Source organism: Notolabrus celidotus, chromosome 18 (assembly GCF_009762535.1).
Source record: "Notolabrus celidotus isolate fNotCel1 chromosome 18, fNotCel1.pri, whole genome shotgun sequence".
In the NCBI taxonomy this organism is placed as follows: domain Eukaryota; kingdom Metazoa; phylum Chordata; class Actinopteri; order Labriformes; family Labridae; genus Notolabrus; species Notolabrus celidotus.
The window spans coordinates 22,949,820-22,961,912 of NC_048289.1; the positions used below are offsets into that span (position 1 = coordinate 22,949,820).

The following is a 12,093-nucleotide window of genomic DNA, read 5'->3' on the forward strand; positions in this document are numbered from 1 at the left end:
AGCGATACAAAATAAAATGAAATAAAAACTAAAAAGCATGCAAGCTTATAAAACAGACCATTAAAAACAGAGTTAAAATTAAATAAAATCACACAATAAAAGCTTTTCTGTAAAAATGTGTCTTGAGTAATGACATAAAACAAGGGACTGATTCTACAAGTCTGATCTCCTCTGGCAATGTCTCACATTGAAGTTGCACTTGGGAACCTTTGTACAGGGATGGGATGCAACCACAGCTTCCTGTTTTTTCTTTTGCTGTACACAAAAATAGTAATAGTAGTAATAAAAAAGAATACATTGAAAATACAAAAAAGACTCCCCACCACAATCCCAGACCCACCCCCAAACCCTTTCAACAATCCCAACCCAAACCTATCACACAATCCAAATACAAGGTCAAGAACATGATATTAAAATATGTTTGAAAAATAAACAAACAAATAAATAAATAGATAAATAAACAAACATTTTTACATACATGCTTAAGTTATGGCTGGTTGCCAGTAAAAAAAACAAAGCCATTACAAAATATTTGGTCACTTGAAGGACTATAAGCATCAGCAAAATTATCCAGTTATGATGCATTAAACTTAAACTTTAGATCCCCTGAGGATCCTATATCTATCTTTTGATGATGATAATATCGCTGTGGGAAACCATGGCGGATATAATGTAGTGATAAATAGCTACATTCCAGCGAAAAATCCTGTTTACAGCCTAGTGAGTAGTTTGAGAAGTGATAAAGCACAGTAAAAGTTTTCCTTCTTGATAATTCTATAAAATAAGTGCGGTAATTTTTTGGTACATTACATACCCGTACAGCTGTGTGTCTGTTTCTGGTGGGTCTCAGTTTCGCTGTAAATAGCAAGCTTCACCCTACTCCCTTTTACACATGTACAGCGTGTGTTATATTTATTACGAATGTTAGCAGATGTTTAAGTTTGCTTTCTGCACTTTATGCTTATGTACTCATGTTTTTCCAAATTTTTATTATCTGTTTTTTTAGTTCAAATAAAAAAAACAAACATAAGCTTCATAGAGGCTTCACTCAGCAGTATGACCTCAAAAAAGAAACCAGTTTTATTGTGATTTACCCACAATTCATGTGTTCGAAGTTGGCCAAAGCAACAACATCATGATGCAGATTTGTAAAAAGTTAAAATGTAAGCTTTGATATCTGTGTCATGGAGAGAAGAAGAAAACTACTTTTGAAATGCTTGTTAGTTGAATGGGCGTCAGATCAACCATTTGGGATGCATTCCAGTGAGTCAGCAAATCAGAACACAGACTGGTGACACAGCATTAAGCATCTTCGTTGCTCAAGTTGATAATATGTACCAAAAAGTCAGACAATATCCGATGAGTCCTATTCTAATTTATGTGCTATGCCTCTATGTTTGTTTTTGTACCTGTTTGTTTCTTTTGTTTTATTCAGTTTGGTCTTGTGGGAAAAAGTGCCGGTAGATTTCTTTATTCTAATAACAAGAAAAACACATAAAGCCACACGCTGTGCAGGGTCACAGATGAAGCAGTAATTAACATGCATATGAAATAAAATGTGTTGTGTTATTTTAAGGGACAAGTCTGAGGTTCTATAATGCTCTAAAAATTGCCTTTCTGTGCGGGTAGATGAGGAAGCTGGTGGTGGACGGCAGTGAATATAAAGTGGTTCATCAGGAGCTGCTCTGTAATCTGCTGCTGCTTTCGACCAGCACTTACAGCCAAGTAAGACTGACAACACACACAAGGAAAAATGTACAATAAAAATTAAATCACAACATCTGCTGGTTCCCATTTACCTGAGAAATCTTGGAATTAATTAAGGATTTATATGTATGTGCATCTGTTCACATGTGTGTGCACATGTTTAATGTTCACACAGGTCCGTAGCAAGGCCCAGAATGTGCTGATGGCCGCTGTGGGAACATTTACCTTCTCCTACAGAGACCTGATCCCCCGAATTCTCCAACTGCTCTCACCACAACACCCGAATGACACACAGCTGCAATTTAAGGTAAGACAAGCACACACACACTCAAGGACAAACAAATACATGGTGACAATCACAGTTGTTGCCCTGGGCTTTCATATAATGACCGCTGTCCATGGTGCTGAAACGGCTGCATCGACCTCCATGCGCTTGTTACTTTTAATCCTACATGCATTTTGTAGTTTGTTATAGTTGAACTGATTTTTCTTCAGACGTGAAAGTCTACATCCTACATTGTTGCCCTGTACTCTCTTAATTTACCCCAGTTAGAAAATTACACATTGCGGCTTTAATCAAAGTGTGAAGCAAATGTTCAGTTGCCCTTTCTTTCAGTAAACACATGGTACTTGCGCTCTAATATAAAGTGAAGCAACCAAGCGGCAACCTCCGGTCTAAAAATATGAGTCCGATGTGGAAGTGCTCAAAACTGCAGTTCATCGAGGATCCGGAAGTACCGGAAACCACATACACACCAATTCAAAGAAGAAGATCTTTACAGCAGACATAAACATGTTTACAGCCTGGTACAAAAAACGAGTGTAGTCTGGATAGCTCATTTCTCGATCGGCTCACACTGTACGGGGGTTGATCTTTTTTTCTAACGCGGCAATTTTGAAGATATTGAGATTACGAGTCTTCCAATGAGAGGCACAGCTGACTTGATTGACAGGCGGGAACACTGTAGCTGTTGGCTTGGAGGCTCAAAGCCCGCCTCTTTACATCACAATTGCTCAACAGCAGCAATATGGCTGCCGCCGCCGATTGGCCTCAGGACAGCGCTTCAGAAACAGATGGGTGACGTCACGGATACTATGTCCATATTTTATACAGTCTATGGAAGCAACCTATCCTATTACACCTTCATACCAATATTTATACTCTACCTATAAGCTACACAGGCAAGGCAAGTTAAGTGAGTTTATAAGGCACCATTCATACAAGAGCAATTCAAAGTGCTTTACAGAGTTAAAAACAAAACAAAAACCAGAACATACATATCCTACATACATGGCCCCTAATGTCCCCCAGCACCCAAGTATGAAGATAAATGAAGATAGATGTGCAGCACATCCCCGGGGCTTATCCATCGGGCATGTTCCCTCACCGGTGTTTTGTCCATTTAGGCCCATAACACCTCAGGGAGGCTTAAAAGCTAAGTACGGTATCTTGGAACCACCTCCTTCCATGCTGGCTCTCACATCCCGCCATACCCACACACCATGATAGGAAAGGAAAGAGAAAAATAAGAGAGAAGAGTAGGAATAGAGCTGTTAGAAAGACGACAAGGCAAGAGCTCATCCCTGCTGAGTTCGGATGTACAACAGGGTCAGAAAGTGGAAAGGATAACTAGTTGTGATACCATGTAGTCTACAAAGTTAATGAATAATGTTTGGGATCCTCCATTACTGTAGATCTGCCCATGCTGCAGATGTTAAATACAGTATAATCTGTCATTCGTCCTCATCCTTTGTGTCTGTGTGTGTCTGTGTCGCACAGGGCGCTCTCTACTGCCTGCTGGGGATACACAGCGGCGTCTGTCTGGCCGGTATGAGAGACTGGGACTGTGTCGGGGCTGTGTGGCCCGCCCTGGTCCGCTGTGGACTGTCTCCCACCATGACCCTGGATGAGCCCTCCATCGGTCGATTGCTGGATGACATCACTGACAGGATCCACCGCCAACACGACACCATGGGGATTTATTTCACTGTGAGAGAAGTCCCCATTTACTGTCTCGATTGTGGCCACATTTTTTATGTTTTTAAGCTCACATTTGTTCTCTTCTCTGTTAGGTTTCTGAAAGTTGTGTAGAGGTGGCCAATCGCATCGCTGAGTCCGAAAATCCAACCCTTTGTTTAGAAGCACCGTCTGTAGAGGAGCTGAAAGAGGGGCTTCAACGTCAGCGAATCAGAAACGTGGTAGCAGCGAGGTAGGAATATAAACATGCGTAGGTGTTTCTTCTCCTTTCATTCACTTTTAATGCAGTTTTTCTCAAGGTTATAAAAGAGTCAGAGCATCAGCTAAGCTCACAATATTCTCTATTATATAACCATTGGTACTGTAAGTTGTAGGAGTACTCCTGAATACAGCCTCTTTTTCTCTTGTGCAGAAAATATGAGAAGCTGGTCAATGATCTCTTGGATTGCCTTGAAGACCGTGACCTGTAAGTTTTCTTGCCTACGCTTCATTATAGATATGTGTGTGTGCACTTGCCTTGTAAATATGTATAGTAAATGTTGGAATATGCTGTGTGAGGTATATTTATTCTGTCATTGAAATGCAGACACGTTCTTCCTCCAGCTTCAAAGATTGTAACCTGCTTTAAAAACAAACATGGTTTGAAACAGAGACTCACTCCCTCTTTTACAGAACATGATATTAGCTGTCAATAAAAGATAGGCCAGAGTTCTAAGAGGGATGGTGATGGTTGCATGCACACAGTCACAAGCACAGAAGAAAAAGGTTTTCTTTCTTTTCTTTTGCTGCAAGAATAAATTGCATTAATATTTGACAGTTTGTGACAAACATGACACAAACCAGAAATATATATGCAGACAAGAGGAGAAAAAAGAAAGAAAAAAAAACCAAAAGAAGAAAAAAAAAAAGAGAAAAAAAAAGAAAAAAAGAAAAAAAAAAAAAAAATGAAACAGAGACTCAAGATTTTAGAGCCAAGATTCACCACAGATGTTTAGAGAAAGGATACTACAGTCATGATCTTGTCTTTGAGTACCAAAAATGTTTTTTCTTGGGTGTGTTTTTTGGGGGTTTCAGGCCCTGGAAGTTTGAGCACATGGCCACAGACCTGTTGTCTCTCCAGCTGAGAGAAGATCACCCGCTACCACCTGACGCTGTCCTCTTCTTCACACAGAGCCTCACACATGACTCCATCTGCATACGCAAGGTCTGCGCCTGTCTGTGTGCCATGTGTGTCTGTTTGTGTTTGGATTAAAGGTCAACTGGTTAAAGGGAAGTATTTGAGATGGCACAGGGCTTCAAGGAACAAGCCTCACGCTGATTCAGACATGGTGTTACATATCTCAGAACCTAAACCAGGTTTACGTCTTTAAAGGTACATCTTTAAATGTCAGTCAAGCTGTGACTTTAGATTGTTGCTTCTTGTAAAACTCTACAAAGGGAAAGCAAAATATCTCTGGAAAAGATTTGATACCTCATTTCTACAATCTTTTCTTGGAGCTGACACCACCCTCTGGATGTTATTTACATTTTTTCCAGCTATGAGTTGATCCTCCATTTCTGTTATGCATTGACAGTGCAATCAAGTGTATCTTTAGAAACTGGCTGTGGCTATTTTCTTCTGCTGAACAAAAGCTACGCCTTGAGTTTGGGTATAAGGTCAAGTTGATTACATTTTTCCATTTACAATTGAGCAAAGTGGCACAAAAGCACAACATGGTTTACTAACCATAGAGGACAAAATAGTTGGTGGTAACAATTACCGAAGACCTGAGAAACCTGTGTTAATTAGGCTAATGTTAGTAGCTAAACACAATGAGCAATGCAATTCATAGCACAAGAAGTGTGTGTGCTTTAGAAATACAATCCAAAGCTGGATTAACACTGGTACTGAAATGACAAGCTGCAATGTCAGAGAGAGGCTCTATTTTTATTTAATGCTGCGTAATCTTTTCTCCTATAGGTGGCGATATCAGCGGTAGCAGGTATCCTGAAACAGTTGAAAAGACCATCAAAAAAAGAAGTTGTGAAGCCGTCAGATATCAGTGAGTATAAGCATACCATCATGAATTAGCTATCGTGTGCAGTGTATAACTTAATTTCATTAATTATTGAAGGGCAACTCAGTAATTTGAGTTGTATGGCTTCCTCTCAGTGCAGCTACTAATGCAGTATCAGCTGAAACTTCAGCTTCAAATTTAAATGAGACAAAATATCATGATGAAGGCTCACTGTGTGGTAGTTTCACAACATGTTAACAACAACCAAAATACATGGTCTTATTGCTTATTTCTTATTAACTCAAAGCTAACTTGAAACTTTAAATATTTCTTAAACCTATCCATGTATAAAAACAGATTTTTTTTCTTTTCTTGGGCAGCTAACCAACAATACTAAGTCACCACAAACACACCTTCACCCATAGTTACAGAATGACATTTCCCTCTGGATACTGGTTTTAATACAGAGATTCCCTGCCAAGGTCAGACAAAATAGTAATTAATATAATGCTACAATTTATGGGATGGGGACACTGATTTCCGATAGTCACACATTTTTCACTCTCTTGTAGATATGCTATTTGATATTTTATCCTTACATGATAGCAATACAGAAAGATGATAGAATACAATACAATATGGTATAATAGGGTAAAATACAACCTGTTACAATATGATGCAATACAATACAATACAATACGATACAATATGGTATAATGGGGTAAAATACAACCTGTTACAATATGATGCAATACAATACAATACAATACGATATAATATGGTATAATGGGGTAAAATACAACCTGTTACAATAAGATACAATACGATACAATAGGATACAATACAATACAATACAACCTGTTACAATAAGACACATTACGATACAATACAACCTGTTGCAATAAGATACAATATGATACAATACAACCTGTTACAATAAGATACAATACAATACAACAAGTTGTTACAATACGATACAATACGATGCAATACGTTAAAATACAACTTCTTACAAAACGATACAATAAATACGATACAATACAATACATCACGATAGGATAGGATACGATACAATACAACCTGTTACAATAAGATACAATACAGTAAAATACAAGTTGTTACAATACGATATAATACGATGCAATACATTAAAATACAACTTCTTTGAAAACGATACAATAAAATACGATACAATACGTTAAAATACAACTTCTTACAATACGATACAATACATCACGATAAGATACGATACAATACGATACGATACAGTAAAATACAATTACCGTACAATACAACATGGTACAATACAATGTGATACAATAGAATACAACATGGTCCTCTCAACTCAACTCATTTTTATTCATATAGCACCTTTCATACATTCACGCATGCAGCCTAAGGTGCTTACGATACAATATGATACAATACACTACAATAGAGCCTGGTACGATAAGGTACAATACAACATAGTATGACATGATACAATATGGTACGATTTGATGAATATCAACATTGTAGGATAGGGTATGATACAATACAATACAAAATGGTACAATACGATACAAGTCAACATGGTACAATACGATACGAGTCAATACAATACAATACAATACAATACAATACAATACAATACAGCATGGTACAATACGATAAAATATGGTATGAAACAATACAACATGGTACGATACAATACAATGTAATATGATACAACATGATATGATACGATACAATGCGGTGCAATACTGCAGATACAATATAGTGTGAAACAGTACCTTATGATACTATACATGTTATACAAATGCAATGACATGACCCGTTCCATCATAGTGTGATACAGTACGATACAATATAATACGATAAAGTACTGTATGATACAATACAATGTGATTTGATCCATCACGATTTGATACAGTATGGTATAACAGGGTATGATCCAGGATAGTACTATACAATGAAACAAGATAAGATACCATTCACTTTAGTATCCACTTAGGGAATTGTGTCTTGGAGTGTGGCATGCATTTTTCTGCCTCCAGTGTAGTATTAATCCAAACAAACTCAATTATTCATGATGTGTAATCATTAATAATAAACTATGATAAGAAATTAATGCTTTGACTGGTGTACTTGCTGGTGACAGATTCCAGCTTTTGGGCTGTATTAGACCCATTTGAAGGGAGGTCATCAGGAGCTGAAAAATGTATGTTTAACTTTGAATGTGTTTGCACTCTGTTTGTGTGTGTTCAGGTGGTGTAGAGGATCCAGAGGGTGTGTGTGCCGGCGATCATGAGGGGAACCGCTGGCTCCAGTACGACAGCAACAACCTCCCTCTGAGTCAGGAGCAGTGGGACTCTCAGCACTTTGTGGAGAAAACACACACCGGGTACTACACATGGCCGAGGTGAGGAGAAGGAGGGAGTGGATTCAGGGACTGGAAGGCTGATTAACTGCCTGCTTGGACGGAGCTAAGTAGCTGATTGACTTAACTGCCGGGTTGATTTGATGCTTCTCTTTGTGGCTTTGCTGCTAACTTTGTGTCTGACTGACTGATCTGTGACTGATCTGGGTGGCTGGATAACTAGCAGGGTGTCGAAGTGACTTCCTGTCACAGCCTGGCCTAGATAACGCTGACTGAACGGCTTACTGTTTGGCCTAGATAGAAGAATTGATGTATAGGTGGAGGGCTTGCTGACTAACAGACTTTTTAATCATTCATTTATCCTTGCTGCTTATTTGAAGACAGTCTGCGTCTATCTATATTCTCTCTGTTTGTTGTTATCTATAAATCACAGTTGCCTCTTCATTGTCTCTCACTCCTCCTCAGGGAAATGATGATCTATGCGGCTTCTGAAAAGTCAAAAGATGACCTGCAGTATGAAGAGATGAGCGAGGTGCGTGCTCACACAACATAAAACATCCTTTCCCCCGCCTCAAAATTGCTATTATTACATTTTGTTGCTTGTCTGTTTTGTCACTCAGGGTGAAAAGATCATCTTTGAATATTTCTCGGACACGGAGTTTATCGACCAGCTCATAGAGTTTCTCTCTCTGGAGGATCGGAAAGGAAAAGACAGCTTCAACCCACGACGCTACTGCCTCTTCAAGGTGCAATTTATACTCTCAGCCTCTATCGATCCAGCCAACCTTTAACAAAGAAGTGACACAGCATAGCACTGCTAGCCAAGGCTGAATTGAGCAACGTAGAGGTGGAATTTGTGTCATCAACTCCTGTGATTCATTGTTTTCCATCAGGCAGCTGACAGTTTCCCTGCGTCAAACCAATGACTGTAATCTGTCTTTCCGTGGTATAAAAAAAGACGAATGGTTCCTCTGCGTCCAACAAACCTTAACGCTCTTTGTTTGATTGACAGGGGCTATTTCGTAACTATGGTGACGTGTTCCTGCCGTTACTATGGCCTCACCTGGAGCAGCTTGCCAGCGATCCCCATGAGAGCTCCCAGCGCTGTGTGTGTGAGATTACTGCAGGACTAATCAGGGGCAGCAAACTCTGGAGCTTCAGCCAGGTACTGCACACACACATACACACACAAACACAGGGACAAACACACACTGCACTACTTTTTGATAAGAAAAGTCAATATTAATAAAAACTTTCATTATTGTGTGTGTGCGTGTGTGTGTGTTTGGTCAGGTGGACGGGCTGTGGAAGCTTTTGTGCCCTTTGATCAGAACAGCTTTGACCAACATCACAGTGGACACCTACACAGACTGGGGCACCTGCATCGCTACTGCCTGTGTGAGTGTCTCACATGCATACAAATACTCAACATGCTACAAAGCTGCTGGGTCACGGAGGAAAACTGGGAATTTATCGACTTATGAAGGGGCAACGTTTTTATTTTATTAGTGTCATACATATTTTTATATGCCAAGCCTGTGATTTATACAGTCCAGGGTCAGAGCGTGTAATATGTCTATTCAATGATCAAAAGAACAAAATGTACACTAATTAAAGAGACTATCTTGCACAATAATTCAAGGTTATCACAAGCAAATACATTTCATGAAACAATAACCTTCTTACGTCATGTGTGTTGAAAGATCAGACCTTTAAAAATCAATAAAACAAACATTTGAGTGAAAATTGGATTTGGAAAACACTGTCTTCAGCACAAACACTCCTCACTACCTTGAGCTGTGTGTGCATCTAGCATGGCTCTGGGGATAACAGTGTGTCTCTCCACCTGTTTGTTTGAGACAGAAATATTACAACAGCTATTGAAGAGATTATCATAAAAGATTGTACAAACATGCATGTTTGTGTAAAGATAAATAATAATGTCTTAATCTGTCGACTTTTTATCTGCTGCTATTATCAAGTGGAATGTTTAATTTGTCCACTTTTTGGATTTAGTCTAAGCGGCTATCTTGGGTGCTAAAAAAATGAAGCAAATGCAGAAGTGCCAAAAACTGCAGTTCCTTGAGTTTCCACTCTACTCTACAGAGGGGGAATTTTTTTTATATAACTCACAAGTTTTGCATAATTAGTTTTGGTTGACTTGACTGACAGACAAGCACACTGTAGCTGTTAGCAAGGATGCTAAATGCCCACCTTCACTTCGCCTCTTTCCTGTTGCTAGGGCGAATGAAAGTTAGGTTGAGTCAGCATTTCCAATATGGCGACCCCCATCTTTGAGGTTCAAAAATCTGCTTTAGAAACCAATGAGTGACGTCACTGAGACTGCACCTATGTTTATACAGTCAATGCTTTAGCACCATATTTTCATTAGCTTAAAAACAGGTTTACATCATTGTTTAATGCTCAACTCAACTCACCTCACCTCAATCTTTATTTATAGAGCACGTTTAAAACAACCGGGGTTGACCAAAGTGCTGTACAGATCAAAAAGCAGCACAAATGACAAACATAACATACAATACAATACTAAGATACAATATTAAAATACAAAAACACATTGCAAATATATAATAAGATAAGATAGATTAAAATGTAATTAAAATTATGCTAGATGTCCATTCAACCTTGATTAAAAGCCAGGGAGAAGAGGTGTGTCTTAAGAGAGGATTTAAAAACCTCAATTGATCCAGATCCAGGGGAAGCCGCCACAAAGGCTCGGTCACCTTTCGTTTTAAGCCTTGTTTTAGGAGTAACCAATAGCAACTGACCAGACGATCTTAATGTTCTAGCAGGGACATGGTAATAGAGAAGCTCAGTCAGTAATGCTCAGCTAATTAGCTTATTTTAACAGTCTATCATGCTAAATTGAGTTAGCAATAAAAGAAAGCGTAACACAAACTGAACCTCGGCATGTTTGTTTAAGTTCGAGGATGTTGGCATGTCAGTGTAGTGTCGTGGAATTTTCATAATCTTATATATATATATGTAAGATTGTATTCTTTCTGTCTCAATGTCAAGTTGATTCCTATGTAGTCTGTGACGGGTGAGATAGTGTCGGGTAGTAGTCAAGGTCTCTCCCCCTGCTCCTGTCTTTATCTATGTTTCATGGCCGACTTACTGTCTCCAGAAGTTATCTAACTTTAGCATCATCTTCGGAGGGAATAAATACCGTGCCTGAGGATTTGTCTGTCAGAACTGACTTGGCATTGCACTGCACTCTCCTGCCTGTGTACTGTTATGTTATTTCTCCTCGATCGAGTTCTACATAAACTAGTTCAATGTAAGCCGTCCGAGTCTCCTGAGTCTTCTGTGTCCAGTGTCCAGTTTGTTGCTGAATTCCATCACATGTAGCATTTAGCTTAATCGCTGTCTTAGTACTGCCACATTGCTAGCACCTAGCTTGTAGCTTGTAGTCCTTTTAACCAGAAACAGATATATTTTACCTTCTCAATAATACTAGAGACATTTCAAAAATTTGCTCTCTATATGTACTGTAAACAACCGTGGTTATACTGCAGGAGGAAGTATAACTTTGTCTAGCTAAGGACATAGAGTTTGGTTTGAAATCAGCTACTACTACTTGGCCCCCTCCTCTTTTTATAGGAGGTTATTTAATGTTCACAAAATGATGGTTTTAATACAAAAGACCAACTACAGTTATAAAGCTTGGACTGTTTTTGTGTTTGCATTGGGAGTAAGGATTAGGTTTTGTAAATAATACATGTTGTTTACCAGAAATGATACTTCCAGGAAATAAAGCCCTCTCCTTTGTTTTGTTCACTGTCCAATAGGAGGGGAGGGACCCCAGGAAACTCCACTGGCTGTTGGAGTTACTGATGGAGAGCCCTCTGAGCGGAGAAGGCGGCTCATTCAGGGACGCCAGGTATGTGTGTCCATGTGCATGACTAACCACACGCACACAGAGTATATGTTTATGTCTAGCAGCATTTCTGAGGTTTCTGATTTCAGGCTGCAGTAGTAACCTGAGCTGACGTACTGCAGTAACTCAACAACCCCCCCCCCCCACTCTG

At 39.1% G+C, this 12,093-nt stretch overlaps 1 protein-coding gene across 1 annotated transcript in view; it reads left to right on the plus strand.

The window, feature by feature from the left end:
• LOC117830207 (proteasome activator complex subunit 4B-like) overlaps positions 1-12,093 on the plus strand; it is a 63,333-nt gene that overhangs the window by 36,168 nt on the left and 15,072 nt on the right. Inside the window, exons 28-40 of the mRNA XM_034708231.1 lie at positions 1,630-1,725; positions 1,883-2,014; positions 3,488-3,697; positions 3,781-3,917; positions 4,098-4,151; positions 4,760-4,889; positions 5,646-5,727; positions 7,930-8,083; positions 8,507-8,573; positions 8,662-8,787; positions 9,054-9,206; positions 9,335-9,439; positions 11,854-11,945. Of these exons, the coding sequence (XP_034564122.1) occupies positions 1,630-1,725; positions 1,883-2,014; positions 3,488-3,697; positions 3,781-3,917; positions 4,098-4,151; positions 4,760-4,889; positions 5,646-5,727; positions 7,930-8,083; positions 8,507-8,573; positions 8,662-8,787; positions 9,054-9,206; positions 9,335-9,439; positions 11,854-11,945 (1,538 nt within the window). The remainder of the gene's footprint in view (positions 1-1,629; positions 1,726-1,882; positions 2,015-3,487; positions 3,698-3,780; positions 3,918-4,097; positions 4,152-4,759; positions 4,890-5,645; positions 5,728-7,929; positions 8,084-8,506; positions 8,574-8,661; positions 8,788-9,053; positions 9,207-9,334; positions 9,440-11,853; positions 11,946-12,093) is intronic.